Below are 25,153 nucleotides of genomic sequence, written 5' to 3'. Positions count from 1 at the left end.
ACTCGTTTAGCAATGAGCACCCTTCCAACACTGTCCTCGCAACCTAAATGCGTGGATAAACGCTCCTATCTTCCATAAAATCCTTCTAGGAACATGCAATCCGAGCTGAAGCAGAGGTGTATGCATCCCCAAGGCTATGTTGGACAGGGCTTGAAGCAACTTGGTCTAGTGGAAGGTGTCCCTATCCGTGGCAAGGGTTTGGAACTGGATGAGCTGTAAGGTCCCTTCCAACCCAAACCATTCCATGATCCCATGATTTCATTTTCCAGCAGGATTTCTGACAACGATCCAGGATTTCTTTTTTTTCATTCTAAGGCAAGCAAAATGTGAAGATTTCATTTGCGATGCCAAGATTTTTTTGTTGTTGTTGCCATTCCTGTTGGTATTTCGTGCTTTTGGGCATGTGTTCAGCTCCCATGCGGTCCTTCCCTTCAAACCCAACTTTCTAGGGAAGAGGCTGGGGGGGGGGGGGGGGGGGGGGGCGTCACAGCCATGTGACATTTTGCTTCGGTGCCAAAACATTTCCATATCAAAACACGCCAAAGTTCAGGCTGCTCCACCAAAACAGCACAACAAAACCCCACTGCATTGATAGTCCTTGCAGGCATCTGCCAAAGAGATGCTTCCAGCAAGCCTGCATTTCCAACATCACTGGGAAGCAGAGGGGAAAAAACAGAGCAGGGCAAAAAGGAGGGAATTGGAGGGGTTGCAACTGGATGATCTTAAGGCTCTTTCCAACCCAAACCATTTCATGAGTAGAGAAGAGAAAGACAGTGCAGGGTGGGGGATTACAGAGATTAAAAGCCTCCTGCTTCAATACCAGCCCGAAGGATATGGGGTTTCCATAGTGGGGATGCTCAGGGGAATGGGAACATGACACGCTGCAGCTCGAGGGTGACAGAGCCCATGTCCCCCCCAAGACAAGAGCAGGTCTAAGGTTGCAAAACGCCCCTTCTTGCTCTGAACCCTCTGTTCCATTGCTTTATGGCCCAAAGTCCTATTTAGAAGCAATGTAGGTTATGAGTACCAGGGACAGACAAGCTGCTCTTGTTTCCAGCTCACTGCATGCTCCCATCGGAGTGACCAAGCATGGGGCAACACAACAGCCCCATTTTCCCCAAATGCCACCTCGAAAAGCCCCCCCCCCCCATCCCTATAGCAAGCACAGGCACTGCCAAGCGGAGCAGGAACATTTCTTCCCTCTCCTGCCAACATTACAAGGCTCATTTCATCGCTGCTTGCAAAGTGTTTTGCGAGCTCTTAACTGAACTAATAAAAGAACAAATAAAGAGATAGCGCAGAGCCCTGTTGATGCTATTTCCAAACACGAAGCCATCGTGTAGCCTCTGGGCTTATTTACAAAATACAGAGACGTGGAAACGATCAGAACACATTTGTGCCATCTACATGAGATGCTGCAAGAGGGAAACCACGTTCTTGGCTGTCCCGGGAGGCTTTGAAGCAGTATCCCCAGCACCCATTCAGGAGGTGACGGGAAGGAAAACAGTATCTACCTGTTCTGCTCAGTGAATATTGCTATTTTTCACCCCCGGTGACACAAGAGCCACTCATCACAGAGCTGGTTGGGATAACAACCTCTCCCATGTTGGGGGATAGGAGGACCAGTGTTCTCCAGCTCTGGGTTGAGCATCAAACCTATCCCCATGCCATGCAGGCATGTCTAACTGTAGAGCTACAGGGTTTGCAGCCAAACCCCACTCTCAGCTCTGCCTCTGTATCAGCAGAGTGGCCAAGACAAGATGTAATGCTAAAGAGGGAAAGCAAGAGGAAAATATGCCTAATTCCATAGACTGGAAACCTGGATTCCCCTGCAAGCAACAGCTTGTGCTGTAGAGAGCTGAAGCACTGCACAGTGCTCAACCTGCCCACCATGTACCCCTCCAACATGGTCCTCTCCTCCCAGGATGGTCCCCAGCAGCCCCATGGCTCTCACCATGGAGCAGCGCAGCCTGTCTACCACCAGGAAGCCCAGAATCCTGCTTCTGCCTTGACACACTCATTTCTCACCCGCTCTCCTTCCCAAGGCAATGGGCCAACACACATGAGCCTTTGGAACATCTCACTGATGGGACAAGCTGGCTTCCAGGAGCTTCCATCTCCTGCCTGTGCTGTCTGCTGGAAGAAGCAGGAGGGATGGATGGCAGCAGAGCAGGGTCTCTTTACCTCCTCTCACCCCTGCAGCGGGTAGTGGCTGTTGTGTTAAACAGGTAAAGGTCTAAAACACTTACTCTTTGCTTGTCTGAACTTCCCAAGCTGCAGATCCCAGGGGAAATCAGAATTCTCAGTGTTTGCAGTCTTTCCTCACCGTGCCCACTGCAGATGATGTTTTTCCTCCTTTGAAATACTTGTTTCGAAGAGCTGAAAGCGGTGGAGGGAGGGGGAAACATTGGGTGAAGGAAGGATCTTGGCTCCTGTGGGCTTTGGATAAGTTCACTGGGAGTTTGATTTGAGCTGTGGGTAAATGCCAGCACAGGCACCTCACTATCTGAACCAGCGGATCTGCTCCATGCACATCTCATTGCTGATTTATTCTCAGGGGTATTGGGCCCAAAGAGATAAATATGCAAGCGGCAAAGCCGAGGTGGGGATGGGAACATCTCCATCTCCCTAGGTCAGTTTTAATTCATCTTTTCAAGTCAGCCTGGTCTGAGCCATTTACTTGTGACTCCAACCCAATTCTCTTCAAAGAGAATGGATTCTGGGATTAAAATCTAGGTTTGCAGCAAACAAAACTGAGCACGTTTTATGAGGAAGAGTAACCTTGGGGGAGGTTTGCCTGTGGTTTCAAAGGCTGAGCAAGGTTTCTGTGCACAGTTCTGCCTGCTGTCAGCAATCCCTGCTATCTCCAGGTTGCTGACAACCCGACAACCTCCGATACCGCAGCAAGGAAACAGCCTGCAAGCTGCAAGAGCTTGTTATCCCATTCTGCAGAGAGAATAACGAGGTAGGAAAAGACAAAGGAAGCCAAATTCCGTTGGAGGAATAAGAGACCTGCCTCAAGCCACCCTGGAAGCCAAAGGTCCCTCCAAAGCATTTCTCTGTGCACCATTCCCAATGGGCACACGGCTTTGGAGCAGCCACCAGGAGCTGGTTCCTTCACCACCAAGTAGCCCCGAGGCTCCTTAGGCTGTGTTCAGGGCAAAGCCCCTTTTACCCCCCGCCCCTCCAACTCAAACAAGGACAAATCACTGCAACAGCAGGATTCCAAAACACTTCCCAGACCGGGTTCAAGACACAGCATCCCCCTGTCCAGGGATATTCATCAGAGTCAGAGCCCCAGTGAACAGGATGAGCTGGATAGCTCCATCCCTTCCTCACCCATCCTGCACCTCCTCACGACTCTATTGTCATGTTAAGCAGCTGCTCAAACATTAAGCAAACCCATCAAGAAGAATAGGACCCTTGCAGACGGGTGGCATTTTCTTCCTAACTGCTTTGGTTTTATTTGCTTGGGGTTTTTTTTCACCCTCCCTCCTATCTCCTTCACCCTTTAAACCCATCCCTGCTATTGCGGCTGGCTCTGCAAGCCACCGGCCTGATAAGCAGCCGCTTGCTCACTTCTGGACCTCCCAGGCTCTCTTATTCATTGTTGTTTTCTCTGTTGCTACAAATTGGCACTTCTAAAGAGATTTCCAGGCCAAGTATTAACCCCCTCCGGAGCCCAGCCACATAAACACACACGTTGTTTGTCAAAGGAGGGGAAAGCAGGCGAGCTGTAGGGAAATTTAAGTGACTTGTCTGAAACAAGGAAGGCGAAGGAGCCAAGACAGACGGTCCTACCTGCTCCAGGTCCTTCTCCCATCCTTCCAGCCCCATCTGCAGCCAAATTCCTCCATCTTCCCAATAAATCAGCAAAGACAAGCTCCCTTTCAGCCCTAGAAATAGGACCCAGGAGTCCTGACCGTATCTAAGCACAAAACAAGGTTTCTCCTCGTTGCAAATTCTGATCCAACCTCCTTTTAGGAAAAATTTTATAGAGGTTTTATTTATTATCAACTCCTGGATGATAAAATGAGGCCGCTACAATGAGTCCTGTTCATTTCCCCCCCTCAGAGGGGCTGAGATGGGAAGCAAAGAAAGGGCTCCAGCACTGACCCTGAGTTGCAGACCATTGGGCGATTATATTATAACAGCTTGATAGCAGCTGTGATTTAATGCAGCTGTTAGAAATTAGCAAGGACTCCATCAAAAGCATCCCAGTCACTCACAATAACAGGCTAATAAATCATTCCCCTAGTGCTCCATGGCATTTATAGTTCTATTTTAGAGCCGCAAAGCAGAGATCCGCCTGCTCTCCTGGATTTATTTTTATTTATGCTTTTAATAATGCAATTAAATAAATAAATTTAAGGCTGTTGTGACTCTGTTGCCAAAAAAAGCACCGAGGAGAACTTCCCCTGCATGACTTCCCTTGGTTATTTTCTCCCCAATAGCCAATTAAATGGGAAATGAATGGCTCCAAGATATTGTTTCCAACACATGGGATGAAAATCCGGCACCACTGAAATCCAGGGAATGCAGGAAGGGAGATGAAGGGAAGAGAGGGCAAAGCTGGGGTGGTTGTCACTCTTCTCCCCATCCCAATTTCCTCGTGTCACACCATTATCCTGAATATCTAGATGCTGCATTTCCTGGGGGCATACACGAATGCACTCACCACTTCCCAGCCACCAAACCCACCCTTATTAATATCCTCTGGGGCAATGATGTGGGGCATTCCCATGTTCCTAAAAGGAGGATCTACCTATTGTGGCTGCAAGCCAGGCACTTAGAAACCTCCCCTGAAATGGGATGTCTGATGCCAGAGCAGAAGGATGGGCTCATGGGGCCGGCTGTCCCGTCTTTCTCCATAAACCACATCATGATGGAGCACAGCTTGGCCTGGCTGTCACTCCGAATACACCCAAGAGAATTACATTTCATGGAATCATAGAATCCCAAACTAGTCTGGGTTGGAAAGGACCAGCCAGTCCTTGATGCAGGTCCCTCTCCAGCATCCTTGTAGCCCCCTTCAGATACTGGAAGCTGTTCTGAGGTCTCCACACAGCTTTGGCTTCTCATTTGCTGCCCAGAATGCTGTGCCCAGTCCAGACATCCTGCTTTTTGTGGAGAGGATGGCCAAGGGAGGCAGGAGCACCACCACAGAGAGCATCTCACGCAGAGATGGGCATGAGCTCCAAACCTTTCCTTCTGCCTTCCTCAAGCCTTGCAATGTCCAAAATGGATCCGCAAACCTCACAAGAGATGCACCAAGGAGTAACGCACTCTTCACTCTGTCCATCAGCCCATTGAACCCAAGATCCTGTCTCTGCCTTGACAGAGACTGGGGAGCAAAATACACCCCTTCCCTATTCTTGCATGCCAAGGAGAGGTGATGATGCACCTTTCCTGCTTCCCTCCCCCTAAACTCCCTGTACCCAGCATGTCCTGGAATACAACACACCACAGATTGACAGCTTCAGGGTCCCGGCTTATTTCAAAGGGCTTAAAGCAAAGTTTCAACCAGGCTTGCTTTGCACAGCACAGGGGAAACGCCAGGCACCTTGTTCACTGCTTCTAAGCCAAAGGCAAAGCCCAAGGAGCAGAACCAAGACTGGAGCTTGATTTATTCTGGAGGGAGGTTCACATTGGGTTATGTTATATGAAGTTCTCATCCCTTTTCCTCTTACAGTTCCTTAAAATGAGCCTTATCCCATCGTCTCTCGCATGGCTGCTTTGTGCTCTCCAGGGAGCCTGATGCACACACAGACCTTGCCAAGTCAGCTTCACCTCGTCGAGGTCTCCATCACTCAGAAACCTGACCCATCCGGAGCTTATCTGTGCCCTGGATCAAGGTGGGGAGCAAGCAGCAACGCGTCACCTCAACACTACCACCCTCTTGCATTGCAACCCACCACAATTGACTAAAAACACTGAAAATAGACTGTTTTAAGTGATTTATCTGTCAGCCACACACGAAACTCTGGTGTCAGGGAGTTTAGAGTAAGCCAACACCCAATACAGGCTCCCCTGAAGCTGAATCCAATCTCTGCTGGGTCCATTTAAAATGCTCTCAGCGTTTCCATCATATCTTTGCTTTTAAGTAGAGTTACAGTCAGAAAAATTACTCTGCATACACGACCCCGGAGGTTCCATATTTCTTCTGCTGCCGTGACAGTTCCTGACCAGATCTGCTTAATTTACAATTTGGGAGATAGGGTTGCTTCCCCCCGCCTCCTCCCTCCAAACTGCCAGCCTTGCACATTCCTCAGGAATGGAAATGCTTGTCCCACCTTGCTGGTTCTGTCACCTCGGTGCAGGATATATGGCCCTGGGCATGGTTCCATGGATGGAGAGGGGCACCCATCTGGCTCCCTATCCCAGAGCTGCAGGGGCAGCTCACTGGAGATGAAGCACTGGGTTCCATGAGGATCCCCAGCAATAAGGAGTAGAGGATGGAGGTCTTTGGAGATGCTTGGAGGAGGACTTAGGGGTGCTGGTCCATAAGAAACTGAACATGAGCTGCATCTGTGTGTGCTCACAGCCAGAAACCCCCTGTGTGCGGGGCTGCATCCCCTGCAGTGTGAGCAGCAGGTCAAAGGAGGTGATCCTGCCCCTCTGCTCTCATGAGACCCCACTTGCAGCATTCTGTACAGTTCTGGTTTCCTCAGCATCAGAAGGACATGGAGCTGCTGGAGCAAGTCCAGAGGAGGCCACGAGGATGCTCAGGGCCTGGAGCACCTCCCATATGGAGACAGGCTGAGAACACTGGGGCTGTTCAGCCTGGAGAAGAGAAGCTGCGTGGAGACCTCAGAGCAGCTTCCAGTGTCTGAAAGGGGCTACAAGGATGCTGGAGAGGGGCTCTGCATCAGGGGCTGCAGTGATGGGACAAGGGGTGATGGGTTCAAACTGAAACAGGGGAAGTTCAGGTGAGATACAAGGCACAAGCTCTTCCCTGTGAGGGTGCTGAGGCGCTGGCACAGGGTGCCCAGAGAAGCTGTGGCTGCCCCATCCCTGGCAGTGCTCAAGGCCAGGTTGGACACAGGGGCTTGGAGCAAGCTGCTCTAGTGGAAGGGGTCCCTGCCTGTGGCAGGGGGTTGGAACTGGATGAGTTGGTCCTTTCCAACTCAGATCAGTCTGGGATTCTGGGATTCTGTCCCACATAAAGCACCAGCAGAAAGCCACCATATCTGTGAGGTTTTAATCACAGCAACCGGTTTTTTACAATTACAGTCTGATATAATGGAATCTATCATTAAAGCAATGGGTTCAGCTGCTCTGATCTTTTCCCATTTAAATAAAGATGGATGGAGAAAGCTCTGGGAATTGGCACCACCCACCAGACAGGCATCTCTAACTCAGGAGCACCAGCGCAATCAGGGCAGGCAGGAGAAGAGCTGCTCCTGGCATAGTCACAGCTCCCCATGGAATTACAACAAACAGAGCTTCTCCCCAGTGCCCCAGGCACACAGCTGAGACCCCAGTGGGTCTCTGAGCATCTTCTCTTTGCTCCATCAGGAAGGTTTTTAGACATATGCATGGATGGAGAAGGAGCCACGACTCCAACAGCCCATCCAAGGTTTATTCTGCTGCCATCCTCCACATAAAGCACAGTCCCCAGCCCAACACTGAACCTCTCCAGATGTCCCTCATAGCAAGCAAAGTGCTCCAATGACTGCAAAAATGCCTTTGCAAAAGAATCAACTGGAGGCAGGTATCCCCATGGGTACAGCCGGACTGAAGTCTGTGTCCAGGATCCAAAGCAAAAGTCTTATTGCCTTCTGCAAATCCACTTGGTACCAATTATTCCCTTCCTTACACCAAATCCTCCTCTTAGGATGCAAGAAACCTTGATCTCAGAAGAAAGCAGAGGGCTTCAATAAGCACTTTCAGCAATGTTTTAATAATAAAAAGCCTAATTGAATCTTTACATGTCTAAATACATTTGTCATCTCTTTTCACTAATAATGCTGCCTTTAATGTGATCAGCTCCTCACCCTCTGCAAATAACCTCCTGCAAATAGTCCCGCATATCTGGTGTGCCGCTGGCACAGGGAGCTCAAGAGTTATCCCAAGGCTCTTTGGTGGCAGTGCTCCACAGTCCTCTACGGCCATCAATACAACAGGGAATGGGAAACACAACTGGGAGTATGACCTGGGAATGGGTCTTCATGGAAGATGCAGGAGCCACATTACACCAACCCTGTGGGAAGTGGAGACATGGGAAAGTCTCTCCTGCCAGGACCACTAGAGACAAGCAGATGAAGATGCAAGAAGAGGCATCGGAACCTCCTATTGTCAAGATCATTGGCACATTAAAGACAAGCCACTCAATTCCTAATGCCTTAAGGATGTGCTGAGCTTCAGCTCTTCTCCCTAAGGTGGAAGATCAACAAGGAATCACCCTCAAATAAGCCCCAACCCGTCCTGCCTTCTACAACAGTGTGTTTAGAGAGGGCAACCTGTCCCTGAAGGCTAATTCAAGCTACTGGTTGAGCACTGCCTGAGCAGCATCGGTAGCTGGGCAGAGCTCTTGTGCAGTTTGCTGTTTGTTTTATTAATATTATTATTGTTATTATTTTTAACCGTGGAATCATTTTATTAATATTAATAAAGCCACTGAAAGTGCTAATTTCCTCCATCATTCTCCTAATTACCTCTATTGAATTGTGAGGATCATCTGCATGAGTAATGACTCCCCATGCATTTGCTTCACTGCTCTGCCTCTGCTCGGCAAGGAAAGCAGCAAAAGCTGGATCCTGCACCCGCAGATGGGAGGGAAGCATCCTTCAAACCACCATCAGATGCCTCCTAAGTCAGCAAGAGTAACCAATGGATTCTCCCCCCAGCCTCAAAAGCCTCACCAGATTCATTCTGCACCAATACAAGGGATGGGACAGGTCTTCCATGGGGAAGGTGAGTGCTCTTAGGCTATTTCCCAGTGTTCAAAGCCTCTCTCTGCTCCTCTGGAGGCTAAACACCCTCACTAGCACCTTCAAAGATCACATGTGCAGCCTGCTGCATGATGCCCACCCCAGAGGCACCACCAGTTTGAATCTCACCTGGATTTTGGCTAGCAGCATCACTAAGGGGTACCTCCCTTAGCTGCGCACAGTAGCTGGGAACAGAAGGTGTGGATGGGATGAAATGGACTGGATGGACTCCCAGAGGTGTGATGAATCTTCCCAGGAAAGACTGAGAGCAGAAATCCCTTTCATTTCATTCTCTTTTTGTTGCTAGTGCCAAGATGTTTTCCCTTCCTAAGTCATCTATAAGGTCTCAAAACAACATCCAGCACAGGAATGTTTTCCAGCTCTGGGAACACCCCAAGCACAAAACCAAGGAAGACTCAGCTGTTCTCTGTGAGGATGGTGAGACACTGGAACAGGCTGCCCAAAGAAGTGGTGAATGCTCTATCCCCGGCAGTGTTCAAGGCCATGTTGGATGGGGCTTGAAGCAACCTGCTCTAGCGGAAGGTGTCCCTGCCCATGGCAGGGTGTTGGAACTGGATGAGCTTTAAGGTCTCTTTGCACCCAAACCAGTCTAGGATTCTCTAAGTCCAATCCATCATCCGTCATGGGAGTCCATGCTGCACCGACTCTGCAAGGTGAGCCAGAAGGAAAAGGGACACCAAAAGTGACATGTCTACAGCATGATTCCAGCACAACCTGGCACTAGCAGCTGCACAACACCCTCAGGCTTGCTAAGGGAACACAAGTCTTTAAAAGATGCATGATGTTCTTGGATGGGATCCATTCCCCCGCAGCTACTGCACGCCAACAGCCCTGCACGAACAGCAGCACATGGCAGTGTGAGGCTGAAGCTCTGTGGTGGACCCTTTGCAGGACCTGGCATCCTCTGCTACCAGTCCTGAGTGCTGCAGGACATCTGGCTGGGGAGAGAACGCAAGGCATGGAGAAGATCACTGCTCTTATCACAGAGACCCTGCTCCAACAAGCTGCTTGCGCAGGCAGAGGGAAAAGACGGGGTGTTTCTAGTTCCCCCATTCCATTTCACTCAACTTATGTGACAGGCTTCAGTGTGGAGAAGATAAAGCTCAGGGGAGACCTTAGAGCAGCCTTCCAATGCCTTCTGGGGGCCTACAGGAAACCTGGAGAGGGGCATTGGATGAGGGCCTGTAGGGACAGGCCAAGGGGAATGGCTTGAACCTGCCCGAGGGGAGACTGAGATGAGCTCTTAGGCAGAAGCTCTTCCCTGTGAGGGTGCTGAGGCGCTGGCACAGGGTGCCCAGAGAAGCTGTGGCTGCCCCATCCCTGGCAGTGCTCAAGGTGGCCCTAGGCTATCCTCCTGCCTCCAGAAAGTCCTCTTCTGGCAAGGGGGTAGGACACACGTTGTTTTCCATGCTCGCAGCAGTGTGGCATAGAGAGGGAGGCTGTATTAGCCAGGCTCTCACTGCACTCGAGAGGCTGTGTGCATCATATTTGTATTCATTTTCATGAACTCCCCATAAAAGTCACTAATAGAACACAATCTGCTAATTAAATTTCACGCAGGAAGGCATTTTCACCTTAGATTAGCAGTGTCCTTGTGCATTTTTTGCCACTAATGTACTAATAACATCTTATTTATCTTATAAATGAATTCCCTTAGACTTATCATTAAATTTGAGCTATTAACGCGCTCAAATGAGCCCAATGTGAAGGGGGGAGGGAGGCAATTCCAAAGGGATGGAAACCACAAATCCATTTTCCTCCCTTTTTAGGAGCAAGCTGACAGCTCAGGGGAGCATTGTTCTGCCTTTAACTGCTGCAGAGGTGCCAGCGAGGGCAAGGAGCCCTCACCAGCCATCAGGTCTCACTGCCAGGGATGCGCTGCCCAAGCAAAGGCATGAACAGTTTCTGCAACCTCAGATATTCATGGTGGGAAGGTCTATATTAGAGCACATAGAGGACCAAGATGCACCTTTCCCCATCCTTGCTCATCCCATTGGGGCCATACCTTTAGACCTACATCAAAATTCAATGCTTCCCAAGTTCCCCCTCAAAATGTCCCATCTGGGTGTGCAAATAGCCCGGAGAAGCCAACTGCTGCATCTGCATCCCGAACAGGGCCAGGATTTAAACTACTTCTCCAAGGAAGGGAGGAGGTCGGGGAGAAGCGTTCTTGCTCATGAATCTTGGCAGGATGCAGCTGCTGCCTGTGCTTCCCTGGGATGAGAAGATGGATAACGGAGAGGAGGCCGAGCTGCAGTGCTTAAATCCAGCTCTGCTTTGACATGCTGCTGATAAACCTCCCCTTGTAGAGCTGGATTTTCCCACTAGACATCCTCAAACCTCCCTTGTGCCGTCACCGTCCTCCGGAACACCATGTAAAAGCCCGATGCTAACCACCAGCAACTTGCATGGAGCTGTGCCTCAAAGGATGGGATATGCTTTTGCGTCCAGCTTTTCCTTCTGCTGAGGCTTTTTGTCTCAAGTCAGGGTTTAGACTGGCTCAAATCCCACCCTGGCTGAGCAAAACAAGGGCAATGACTGTTTCCTTCGTACAACGGTGCTTAATAGCCGATTTCGCAGAAGAAAACAACATCCAACCTGACAGCAGCGTTTTCTCTCCCTTTCTGAAGATCCAGGCCTTTCCCACTTGGAATTGGATGAGGCAACATTGACATCCAGTGGCCGATTAGATTAATCGCAGCAGAGCTGAGGTGTATTCTCTAGGGATGAAGCCAGCGTTCACCAAGGGCTGGCAGAAGGAGCTGCAACAGGCAGACAGACACCAGCATCTCTTGCCAGGACCACCGCCACAAACCAAGGGATATGCATTTCAGGGCTGTGTTATTCCTAGATCCTGATGGAAAGCACCATGGACCTACCGGCATCAATCTGCACCCCTGCTCCAAATGAAGGTGGTGTTTGTTGGCCCCATCATTCTGTGCCTGAGTCCTTCGAGAAGCCCAAATGCTTTGCAGGGTGAACACCAGCATGCATAGGATGCACTGCTGTGTTTCACCCCTAGACACAGGCCTTGAGTCCATTATAAAGCCAATGGGAACCAGCCATAGATGCTTTTCCATCACCCCTAAACTACATGGACAATAACCTCCATCCGCAACACTGGACACTTGAAGATTTGGCTGGACAAGGTGCTGGGACATCTATCTTTGCCAAGAAAAGCTGGATCAGATAAGCATTTAGGTCTCTTCCAGCATGGTATTCCATGATTCTATGACTCCAAACCTCCCAGGTCAACATCAGGCCCTGCCCAATATCCTCTCTGCTATCCCAAGCTCAAGCTGGATCTACCCATTTGCAGCACACAGCTTCTGCCCATCATCAAATCCCACCAGCTCCTGGTTGTGTTTTAGCTGTACAGCGCTGTGGCACAGGGCTGGTTATGGATAACGTGACTCTCAAAACTCAGTCTTGATGGGCCTCTATGAGAGCCGGGGGAATTCTTGTATTCCCCCCTTAGAGACAACACAACTGAGGCACCAGGAGAGGAAGACGACTGTGGTGGATGAGGGAAGGCTGCAAATTCAGGCTGTTTTCCCAACCACAGAACCATTTGCATGCCCACAGGGGCACTTCGATGTTGGTCCCTCCCTAGACAGCTGTAAAAGCAGAGGCTCCCCCTCCTCAAATCTGCTTTCAAGGTTCTCCGGTTTCTGTGGGGCTTCCATTTGATGTTTCGAAACACGACAGCGCGTTACACGCCACGCAATTAAATATTGATAGGGAATTCTCCCCGAGTATGGTTCCCCCCATCCATCGGGAGATGTCAAGTTCTGTTTCCTAAGCTGTCCCCATGCAGTGATTACGTTCATTAGGGCACCAGCCTTGTGGTTAAAAGTACTTTCTTTGCTGTTGTACGTTTAATTAGACAACTCTTGCCTAGAAATTATTTATAGCCAAGCTTGGGAGCTATTGTTAGGGCTGAATGTAAATAAGATTCAAAAGGGAATTCCCAGGGCACCCCTGTGGCTGGTGAGCCGCTCGCTTCAATCCATTAGAACCGGTCCCAGCGCCCCTGCTCAACACATGATTCCAGGGGCTTTATGACTGCAACTTGTGCTATTTAACACAGTAAGAAGGCAAGCCAGGGTAGGAACAGGTTTCCAATCCAATTTGGGATGGACAAGGAATATTTTCCCTCCTGGCAGTGCAGGGAGCCGGGGAACCTCCAGTTCAATTGGACCTTATCGCTTTCTACAACTGCCTGACAGGAGAATGGAGGCAGAAGGGGGCTGGTCCCTGCTCCTAAGGACAAGAGGAAACAGCCTCAAGCTGCACCAGGGGAGGTTTAGGGTGGAGATTAGGAATGACTCCTTAATGGAAAGGGTGATGGGCATTGGAGCAGGCTGCCCAGAGCAGTGGCGGAGTCATTGTCCCTGGGAAGCTGATTCTATGACAACCATCTGAGAACACCTGAGCAGAGTTACATGGTTGTTTGAAATGGCTGGGTATGGAAACGTGCCTGGGAAGGACACAGACTGAGCCCAGGGGTCTCAAAACCCTTTGCATCAAGACCTTGACAAGCTACAGCACTGTAGTTTCTGGAGGAAAAGCGAGCACATCAGTCTGATCCTCACCAAAATGGCCAGACCAGCTCTTAAACACAGCCACAGCCTCCTGGTGAGATGTTCACCCAGGCCCCAGTGTTCTTCCTAAGACCCTTTGCAAGCAGCATGGCCAAAAGACCAAATACCATGGACTGTCATTTGGGTTGGAAGGGACCTCAAAGCTCATCCAGTTCCATGGGCAGGGACACTTTCCACTGGAGCAGCTTGCTCCAAGCCCCTGTGTCCAACCTGGCCTTGAGCACTGCCAGGGATGGGGCAGCCACAGCTTCTCTGGGCACCCTGTGCCAGCGCCTCAGCACCCTCACAGGGAAGAGCTTCTGCCTAAGAGCTCATCTCAATCTCCCCTCTGGCAGGTTCAAGCCATTCCTCTTTATCCAAGCCCCATATCTCCGTTTTCAACCCAAATGAAGTACTGGGATGGACAGACACGCTCTTCCCACCACCCTACAAGAGCATTTGCCAACCAGCACCAGGCCACTCGAGTCTGGATGCTTCCCCCCTCTCCTGCCAGCCCAGCACTCGCTAACCAACTGTGCACCATTTGATGGATGATTCACAAGGTTAATCTTGCATTTTCACACCTTCAGGTGTCCTCCTGGCATTTGAGGGAGAGGAAAAACACACTCAGAATGGTGTTATTTAGCAGAGCAGCACTCAGCAGCTCAGAAATAGCTGCTCCACACAGAGAGCAGCAGCGAGGCCAAGCGTGTGAAGCGGCCAATAATGTAACAAAAATGGTAAGTCCCTATAAGATACAAATAGAATCATAGATCATGGAATAGTTTGGGTTAGAAAGGACTTTAAGATCAACCAGTTCCAACCTCCTGCCATAGGCAGGGACACCTTGAACTAGAGCAAGTTGCTCCAAGCCCCTGTGTCCAACCTGGCCTTGAGCACTGCCAGGGATGGGGCAGCCACAGCTTCTCTGGGCACCCTGTGCCAGCACCCCAGCACCCTCACAGGGAAGAGCTTCCTTATCTCCATCCTGAACTTCCCCTCTTTCAGTTTGAACCCATCACCCCTTGTCCTATTGCTGCAGTCCCTGATGAAGAGTCCCTCTCCAGCATCCTTGCAGCCCCCTTCAGATACTGGAAGGCTGCTATGGAATGGGTTGGGTTGGAAAGGACCACACTGAGCTCCCTGGTGGCACAAGAGGTGTCCCAGCCCTGCTGGTGCCAATGCGAGCACGGCTGCCATCACCGGCCAGGCTGAAGCTGTCACCGTTGTGGAGAGCAACACCATGGGGAGGTCTATTATTTTAAACATATAATTGATTCTAATTCATCACTTATCGCACGGTGACAGATTTGGAGAGAGTTGATTATCTCCAGCTCAGCACGGGGGCCCAGGGGGGGGCTGCTCCTATTGTTCAGCAGTTCCTGCTCCTGCCTCAGCTCTAGCTGCTCCCGTTATCTGTCTGATTAAGTTAGGGAATGCAGTATCTCAGGGTCCCCAGGTAACTGTCAGCGCTCATATCCTCCCCTTGCAGGATTAAAGCAGCCTTTCTGCACCTCTCCTCCTTGACCTGACTGTCACACACAGTCTCTGTGCTTAGCTGATGGTTTGGGCACTGCAGAGATGACCATCACCCCCTCCCTGCTCCCAGATAGGCAGCAACACTAAGAAATCCACAAGGACCACACCGCCAAGCCCTCTGGAGCCTGCAGGATGCAACCCCAAGCCCTGTTGCCTCCATCCCTCTCCCTTCCTGGCATCTCCGATGGGAAAATGCCAAAGCAACACAAAAGCAAAGGTACCCAAAGTGCCAGTTTAATACAGGGATCTTAGAATCAACCAGGATGGAAAAGCCCTTTAAGCTCATCAAGTCCAACCATTCCCAGTACTGCCAAGGCCACTACTAACCCATGGCACTGAGGCCTCGTCTCCACGGAAGGTTGTTCCTTGGGAGGAAAGATGCGCAAATCCGCCCCTCTAAAAACACAACTCAGCCCAAATCCACAGACACAGTCCAGAGGGTCCCACTCCTCCTCCCCAGCACTTCCCCTCATGTTGGGATCATGGCTAAAATAGGTGGATTTAGAGAATTCTCTCGTAGAATTGCTCCTATGATTCTAAGTTCCATTTCACAAGGAGCTTCCAACTTCTCAACGCTTTACTTTCAGTTCCATTTCGGACTGAAACGACACAAAAGCACCCGCATCCTTTCTTCCCTTGAGCTCAGCAACACCCCAAAATGCCAGAAATGAGATTTTTAAGGACTTTAAGGGCTCACTTTGCAATTTCACTCTTGTATTTCTGCATTTTAGATGCTTCGGAATGACTTCTCCCACATTTCACCATGCTAAACGCGATGCCGAGCATCACCCAGCACCACTCCGAGCATGTTCTTAAGTGACATAACATCATGATGGAAACACTTTACAATTTGATCCTGTTTTCAGATCATTAGGGCTGCTGCTTCTCCATTCTGATTGAAACATCTTGGGGGGGTTAGATCAAAGTGTGTCTTGTTCCAAATGGAAGGAAACAGTTTGATATTGTTCAAGAACAGCGCCAAACCCGGGTTTTACAACACAAACAGCAGCAGCTTTTCATCTCAATGTCAAACTACTCATTACAACAACAAACACGAGGCACTTTTATCTCTAAACTAGGATGTTTTAGTCGACTTGAAGTAGTAGCTGCCCTTAATTATTTGAAACCCCAAAGGAAACATTGCAAGGCTTCATCTCGACATGTAGAAATAACACAACCAAACCTCCAAACGGAGTCACGTTCAAGGAAAACTTTCAAACTCCAATCCTTTGGGATTTTCCTGCCAAGAAGAGCAGTACAGGGGAGGTCTGTGCTGTCCCATCGTGCCATGGGGATGTTTTTCCCTGTCAAATGCACCCAGGTGGCTCAGGAAGGGGTTTTTGCTGGGACTTGATGTCCCGGGCAGTGTCATCCCTGTTGTGCCTTCACTGCTGTGAAACAGAGGCAAAGGATGCTCTGCACAGCCAGGAATGAGTAATGTCACCTAGATAGACCTTGATAGGCTTCTATGTGATAAGAAATACAGTCAAAATGTGATTTAAACCCAGCCTGGCAAGCTGTGGTTAGGATGACACTGCTCTGTGCACTAAGCACCTTATCACTCTCCTATTTAGAGGACAAAGGAGCCACAAGATGTATTTTCTCTCGCGTGGCTTTCTGCTGGAGGGGACATCAGAGGTGTAGGTTTGGCATCATCACATACAACTGAGCACCAAGGAGCTGATCGACCACTTGAAACTGTAGGAGGTGAACAAATAGCAACAGTAACCATGTATATATATGACTTCGACTAAACAAAATGATGTTTTCCGAGCACACACACACACACTTGCATGTACGCATGGAGAGTGGATGCTGCAGTCTGCCTGGGCTGTGTCACACAGTGTGGATTCAGATGGGATCAGAACGACCCACTGAGGAGCATTCCAAACTGGAGCAAGATAAAAGTGCTGCCGGACTGGATTCATTCCCATTAGCAACACACAACTTTTCCCCCTCTTTGGGGTGTCTTTCTTAGGGAGAAGTTCTTCCCTGTGAAGGTGCTGGGGCACTGGAATACCCAGAGAAGCTGTGGCTGCCCCATATGTGGCAGTGCTCAAGGCCAGGTTGTATGGGGCTTAGAGCAACCTGGTCTAATGGAAGGTGGCCCTGCCTGTGGAACTGGATGAGCTTTAAGGCCCCTTCCTTACCAAACCATTCCATGATTCTACGATATGATGATGCTGGCATTCCCCTCAGCCCTGTATCCATGCCGCATCCTTGGAAACCCAAACCCTCTGCTCTTACAAGCACAGAAGAAGCCCTTGAGGTGCTGTCGGCTGCTTCCCAAGCAGCTGAATAGTCCTGAGGTGGGCTGGGCTCTCGGTTGCGAAGAGGAGAGCACTCATTTCCCCGCCAGCTATTGCCTTTGCTGCTGACATTTTGCTCAGTGCATGATGAGCTTCCTCCCCCACTTCCCCTAGGAATGACACCGCTGTTATCTCCGCTGCATCTAAAGCACACACAGACTCAGTTTAGGGACAGTTAATTTCCAATTCTTTCCAGATGGGTTGGAATAATATCCCCAGGTGGTAAATACATTATTAAGAAGGCAGTTTGGTGTGAAATTGGCTATTAAAATATAGATAAAGTTTAATATATTGAGCTCCTTGTCAGAAAAATCACTTTAGAGGGAGCTTATTATTTGTTTGATATTAAAAGAGTGACAGCTCCGCTCCAAGTGACAAATGGGGAGGGGGAGGATATGCCACCAATAATGAACAAAAGCTTTTTAACATTCAAATTTACGTTGCCATTCAACCCCCCCGTGCTGTTCTGGGCATGCCCACCCTGAGGATCCATCCACCAAAACTCCAGTGCTCGGGAATACCAGCATCCTGCGCCTATCCCAAACCCCAGCCATGATGCTGGTGGAGGAACATGGTTTTTCTTCCCTTTTGGGGAATTCCAAAGCAAGCAGCCTTCCTTCTTTGCTCCATGTTTCCTTACCCTCTTGGGAATTAGCAGGAGAAATCCAAATGGATTATTATGGGGGATAAACAACTTCATTATAGCTTCATGGGGATGCTCTAACTGCCCACAAAGGGCCCCTCTGTCCCATCACTGGAGCTCAGAAAGCACAAAGTCATACAGCAAACCCACACTAAAAGCTTTGGGATCCACTTCCCACACAATGAGCACATTTGGAGCAGCAGCATTCCAGCCTGGGTGCGATCTACGAAGGATAATTGCCCACAGCATCACCGAGATGGAGCAAGCAGAAAGCAAGAGACAAGCTACATCTTCCCACTACTCCGTGCAGGGCTTAAGTAAGGTCTCCTATTACTAAGACTTCATTAGTTTTACAGAATATACTACACAACGTTTACTAACGGGCTATGAGGAATCATAAATAATTAAAATTAAATTACACTTGTCAAGGAAATTAATGAAACACTTCTCCACGTTGCCTTCTCCTCCTGCACTTCTTTATTCCTCCTTAAATCTCCTGCTTCTGAACTTGGGCTTTTGTAGACGGGCCTTAAGACAAGCTGCTCTTTGCACCAGAACAAGAAAATCAGATGTCACCAACCTGCTTTTTACCCCATTCAGTCACAAAGCAGGAGAAATGCCAACTGAAATCGGTGCAGTGCACGTACCCCCCTTTGAAATCAACAGTGGGGTTAAAAGCTTTCTTAATCAGCATTATTATTATTGCTATTATCATTATTATTATTAGCTGGCAATTACCAAACTTCAATAAGTGGTACTTAATAGATCTTCCACTTGATGAGAAGAATTTACTGTCAGAAGCCTTTGAGAGAGGCACAATAACAGTGGAAAACATCTTAACTAATTGACTAAATCTCCCAACAGCATCAGAGCCCTTATGAAAAGCGAAGAAAAGGGGGAAAAACAAGGTGGTTTTTTTTTTGTTGCTGCCAGTTAAGGCTCCTTACCCTTGAATTAAATTGCTCTGGGCTAGCAGATGGCAGCTTCACACCACCTCCCCCTGCAGAATTAGGCTTCTTACCTACATCCTTGGGCCTTTTATCGATACTTATTTATTCCTTAGTTTTCTCCACCTCCTAAAAGTCCCTTCCACAAGTTAACACCCCCCCAAGGTACAAGCATCTCTTCAGGGGCCCAGGAAGCAGGGGCTTTTTGCCTCCCAAAACCCTTAGATTCTAATGGCTCTGATGTATTAACCATCCTGCTCAGTTTGAGGCAGTTGGAGACCTCCTTTGGGATTGACAGCAGAAGAATGGAGTGAGCAGAGCTTGGCCCAATGCCTCAGTTTACCCTTTTGCCACACTTATCCCGCTGCTTACAAGCTTCATTAATATCTGTAATGGGATTGGAGGCCCTGGGATGAAAGGTGGGATACCCAAGGAAGTTGTGAATGCTCCACCCAAGGCCAGGTTGGATGGAGTCTTGGGTGACATGGTTTAGTGCAAGGTGTCCCTGCCCATGGCAGCAGGGTTGGAACTGGATCATCTTAAGGTCCTTTCCAAACAAAACCATTCTCTGATTCTATGATATGCAAGTGGATAACCAGCCACCCTACACACCACCCCATCAAGGTGGTGTACAGGCAATAGCAGTTAACTCGCAGCAAGGACAGCAGGGAGCCCCCAGGGAGCACCAAACCCCCTCAAAGACAGCCAGAGCCTGGCACCAGGACTGGAACAAGCTGGTGGTGATGGCATACTGGGGTTTTCCACCCAAAGGTTGCTGGAAGAGGGGAGACCCCTTTCTGTGGGCATATCCCATTGCCACGAGCCCATAAGCCTGCGATAGCAGAAGAGCCAGGTCTCATCTGCAGTCTTCTCCACACTGCACTGATTAGCCAAGCACCAGCCCTGAGCTGCAGCTGCTCCTCCAAAGCAAACTCCCACCCCTCCGTGCCATCTCCTCCTCGTTTCTCTTCCCTGGCAGCCAGACGTGTGCAATTATCCGCTGATCCCGGCTTCCCGGCCCTCCCGCTCTTCCCAGCACCTCCGCCTCCGGCTCCCCACTCCGGAGAAGTTTGCAGTGAGTGCAACGAGTGCCTCTGTTAGTGGAGGAGGAGGATCAAGGTTGCTGATGCTCCTTTCAAAGAAGACCTGGAGAGGTTTGGAGGAGAGGCGGCGCTGCCTGCAGGCTTCCCTGGAATATCTTATTAGAGTCACTTTCACACATCACTTGAAAGCTGCCTGACAATGTCCTTTCTTTAACAAAGCAAATACTGTATAAATTAATAGCCCTTCTGGGAAAGACAGAGGCAAGTGCTTCCCATCACAGCCCCAAAAGCCTCTTTCCTCTTCCAAGAGCAAACCACTGGAGGTGACACGAGGACAAACCCTCCGCTGCAACCACGATGCACAAGCAGAGGTCCCTGATCACCAGATGCACCCCAAAACCTCCATAGAAGAGGCTTCAAAAGCAAAACGAGAGCTGAATCCTGACTCCTCTCCCCCTCTGTTTTCCTGAGGCAAGGCCAAGGATCGAACTTGCACCTTGGAGATGCCAGAGAGGGACATCTTTGGATGCTGGAGAGGGACTGTAGCCCAGCCTGCTTCTTCCCTTCCAGACCTGTAAGAAACACATCCCTGCTGTCCTTATCAGAAAGGAAAGATGCTGACAACCACTTTGCTCTGTGTCCAAACCACCTGAGAGCAGATGGAACTCCCTAGAGCCTAACCAGCCACTTTGGAACTTGTGGGCTTTGCACAATGCTACTAAAAATACTCACGGAGCTGGTGCTTGTTTCTCTCCTTCCCCTTCCTTTCCCTTCCCTCCCTTTCCTGCCTATTCCCTTTCACCATGTTTAAAACCCTGCTCTCCCTCCTCCATCCAGCTCCCTCTGCGATTGCCCTCACCAGACCCCCGCAGTTGATTTAACCTCTGTTATCTCTGTGATTAGCCCCGCCATGGAGCAGATAGTTGGCTCTTATCAGCCCATTAAAGAGCCAAAGAATGCTGTTACCAGTTCTTTATCTGCAAAACACACACAAAGCCCTGCTGATTATTCTATTAATTTGTTAATGAACCTGTCTTGCCAGGCACACTTTGTAAAGTAGGAGTAGGGAATTTTCATCTTCCTGCAGGTTCAGGCCCTGGGCTCCCAAGGTTTTTCAGCTCCAAACTTCTGTAGGCTATGAAACAGAAAGTTCATCCCCATTATCAGCTGCCAAAACACGGCTGCAAAGGCTTCAAAAAATGCTTTTACACGGTGCTGCTGGTAGATACAGACAGAGAGCAGAGCTGGGAGCACACATCAAGGCACAACTTGCTGCAGCACCAGGTCCACAGCTCTGCAGTCACCCACTGCATAGCACTTTGAGATGGTGGTGGGTACCTCTAGCACCGTGAGCCACGTGGGCCAGGCTTCAAGAGGCACAGAGCATCCAAACGGACACGAAGTCCTGCATTAAATTCCAGTCTCTGAAAGGGGTACAAGGATGCCGAGGAAGGACTTATCATGAGGGACTGTAGTGATAGGACAAGGGGTGATGTGTTCAAACTGAAACAGAGGAGATTAAGATGCGATCTTAGGCAGAAGAAAGCTGTGCATCCCAAATGCCTTCCTTGAAGCAACCTGCTGTAGTGGAAGGTGTCTCCACCCATGGCAAGGGGTTGGAACTGGATGAGCTTTAAGACGCCTTCCAAACCAAGCCATTCACAGTGCAAGAGAGAGCCCACACTGCCAGCACCAAGGGTATGGGATCCACCTTGGGCTGGAGATACTCTTATGGGTCCTGCTTCTAATGCAAGACAGAGCTGGGACCCAACAGCACAGAAGGAGTGAAGTTTGCCATAGACCTGACAAGGCAAGACTCTCTCCCTGCCAAGGTCAGCTCAGAATCTTCCAACTGACTCTGAAATAATGAGATATTAAATATAATCAAGTCGAGGTTGTTTTCATCACCCCTCTGAGCCACTGAGATTGCAAGTGCACACTGTCCTGCTCTGCAGGAGCCTTCCCACACTACCTTAATGCCTCCCAATCTTTAATATATTGACTCTTGCAACACCCCTGTGCAGAAGCAGTGTTATTACCACTGGGATGACACAGAAAGACAGAAGCAAAATGAGATATTCAGCCCCAAAGCTTCTAAATCCTGGGCTGACACTCTAACCACCAGCCTACTCTTCCTCTCCTTGTATTTGCTGTGTTCCTGGCTTGCAGAATACATTTGTCTCCTTGGTCCACCTCTCTTTCCTTTAGCCTGAATGAAAAACAAAGAAGCCCACTTGCTTTTCAGTTATTTTTAGGAGAGCTGGATGCTGAAGTACTCCTCAAGCTGCCAATTGCACACCAAATTAAATGCATAACCCTGGAGCACTCAGAGGATGAATAGATTATGGACAAAAGAAACATGTCATCAAACCCACACACAGCTTTGTTTACCCTGCATTCAGACACTGCTCTCTTGTTGCCTTCATCCCTGACTCCTAATGATAAAAGACAAAAGGCAGAGAAATCCTGCTCCAAAGCCCCCTAAGTCTCCATCTGATACGCACAAATGCAATTTGTCCCAAAGCAAGGGCATGCATACAAAAGGAGCTGCAGGTAGGACCCAGCTCACCGCAAGGATTAGGAGTAGGAGCTGAGCCCAGGCATCGCTCCATCTCATCACAGCCCTGTCCAAAAATGCGGGACCAGGCTTCCTTAATGCTCAGACATCTGGAAGCAAGCGATTTCCAGCAGATATTCAAGAGCTGCCACTGCTCCTGGAGGAATCCTTCCTATTTATCATGCCAAGCAACGCAAGGTATTTGTATTCACATTGCTGGGTTTCAGCCACGCTCTCCAAATCATCCTGGGTTTAAAGAGAACCAGGGTTTGATCTGAAAACCAGAGCCAACACTACACAAGGGTTTCAAAGGCTCATCACCTTCAGTAGATCCACCCGGAGCCTCCTCAGCGTTCATCCCTGTCTCCTCTGAAACGAGGAACCTCCTTTTGATGCCTCACCCCAAGTCTCCTCTGATACATCCCCAATTCCAGCCGCAAAGTTTCTTTAAACCAAAAGCACTGAAACCCAAAGCAACCACAGCACCTGGCAGGGCACAGACCAGCTGGCCTGCAGGGCTGCTCCATCTGCTCCTGGCAATGGTTTTTCCAGGTCAAAGCACATTTTCACTGTGGAGTGGAGACAACTCTTGCTGTGAGGAGGCCAGAGCCTCTCTGCATTAATGATCATGAGCGTAAAACACAGGGGCCATGGCTGAAAGGGTGATGTGTGGGAGCAGGCAGGTCTTCAAAGAGACAAACAACCCCATTTTGCACCTACAGATCCTCAGGGGAACAGCCTGTGAATGGGGATAATTCCATGGGAAGCCCAAGCTCCACACAGCCCAGTGTGAGGCCATTCAGTCTTGATGCGTTCAGATTCTCATCCCCAGACCTCTCCCAAGGGAAATGCCTCAGCAGCCTCTGCTTGCCACTCATTCAATTCTGGATTTAACGGGAGATGCTCTGGGATACTGCAGTGGTCAGTGGTGGTCACCACAAGCAAAGCAATCCTGCAGCATCTTAACCATCGGATTCAGCGCTGACCTCTCTAAGCCTGCCACACCACTGCAAAAAGAGCACCCTTCAAATAACAGCTTTTTCCTACCTGAAAGTCCATTTGACACACTCCTTTGGGGTGTTTTTTCCCCACCACTACAAGGTAATGCTCCCAGCACCAAGACAAACCCACTGGTGCGCAGTTTGTCAGCTCGACTGCAACTTGGTTCCTGCCTATGGTCCTAAACACGACAACAGCCATAAATATCAGTAGCAACATGAAACAGAGCCAAGCTGGAACACCCTGGGAGAGGAAATTCAATCTGGAAAAGGGTTATTCTGCCTTCTGCTGTCTGCAAAGGGGAGCAAACCTCCAGCCCCCATAAGCCTTGTGTTATTGGGTAGCCTGCTCTTCTGCAGAGCATCCCAGCAACATCCAGGCATCTTTACCCCATAGGACTTCTGACAGCCCAAGATCCTCCCAACAGGCACTGTCGCCTTCTTCTCTGCCTACACCTTTCTGTCTAACCAGTGCTTGGTATTTGAGTCTAAAGGTTAATGAAGTGTGGCTGCAAGAATGAAAGGCCACAATCAATTACTGTGCCTGCATGTCCATTGGAGTCAATTTTTAATCATGGTGATTTGGTATTTTGGGAGGCATGGGGTGAGGAGAAGGGTGAAATTCTCTTTCTTCCTCTCTTTTTGAAAGCTATTTATTCGAGCTGCCTAATTCCCCTGTCTCCAGGCAGATCACATGCCTTCCCCTGGCTACCCTCCTGCCTTCCCTTTGTCTCTGTGCAGTGCTCTACAGGAAGGAAGCCAGCAGAGATGGGAAGCACAATTAAAACTCACTTCAATGTATTCCCAACGCAGCTTCCCAGACCTGTTGCTGCTCTGAGTCCTCTGGGTTTGAACCAACCTGAGGCTGGAGGGGCTGGAAATGGACACATATGCACCCTTATCTCCAGCAGCTCCTTGAACCCTTGCCCAAAACTCGTTTGCACCAAGATCATGCCTCCAACTTGTCCAAAGGCTGCCCACTTGCCTCCTCACCCAGCCCTTCCAGTGCTCTCCAGGCAGCACCCCTGGTGTATTCTGCCATATACACATCCTGATCACGATCCATCCATATCCCCCCCCACCCCAAACTCATTACAACCACACCAACTCTCCACCCTTAACATCCACCCCGAAGGCAACACATTAACCCACCCTCATCAAGCTCCTTTTGCCTGTTGCAACAATTAACTATTTACAATTCAAGCAGCGCTAATCACAGCATTCCGGGCTGTGTTCTCATTATCCAGGATCAATTCCTGTTTAATATTCACCTCCAGGGGTGGATATGGCTGGAATGAGTATCCGATTTCTCTCTCCCTACTCCAAAGCTAATGAGTGGCTCCTGCTATTGTAGTACAGTCACTCTCCTGCAATCAGTCAAAATAACAAGCAACAGCACCTTCCAGGGCCCCAAAGTCTTCTACATAAATATACATAGACAGTCAGGCACGCCAATGGGCTTCACATCTCAATGAGTTATGGGCAAGGAGCAGCTCTTCCTCAGCTGCACACATAGGGACAAGCCCACAGCCTGGGATTTAGCCCTCATCTTTGCAAGGGGCTATCTATAAGGGCTTGTG

The 25,153-nt window shown here is 49.5% G+C and overlaps 1 protein-coding gene across 3 annotated transcripts in view; it reads right to left on the bottom strand.

Annotated features, from left to right (window-relative positions):
* OPCML (opioid binding protein/cell adhesion molecule like) overlaps positions 1-25,153 on the bottom strand; it is a 283,978-nt gene that overhangs the window by 105,388 nt on the left and 153,437 nt on the right. The window contains exon 1 of one of the 3 annotated variants that reach the window (XM_065697248.1): positions 3,802-4,098. The exons of 1 other annotated variant lie outside the window; for it this stretch is intronic. In XM_065697248.1, coding sequence (XP_065553320.1) covers positions 3,802-3,823 — 22 coding nt within the window. In that variant the 5' untranslated portion in view covers positions 3,824-4,098. Of the gene's footprint in view, positions 1-2,028; positions 2,056-3,801; positions 4,099-25,153 lie in introns of those variants that run through there. One more of the 3 variants, XM_065697249.1, reaches the window with a different exon arrangement.

This window comes from Lathamus discolor, chromosome 17 (assembly GCF_037157495.1).
Source record: "Lathamus discolor isolate bLatDis1 chromosome 17, bLatDis1.hap1, whole genome shotgun sequence".
NCBI lineage: Eukaryota > Metazoa > Chordata > Aves > Psittaciformes > Psittacidae > Lathamus > Lathamus discolor.
Note: the sequence above shows the minus strand (reverse complement) of the source record. Positions and strands in the feature narration are given on the sequence as shown.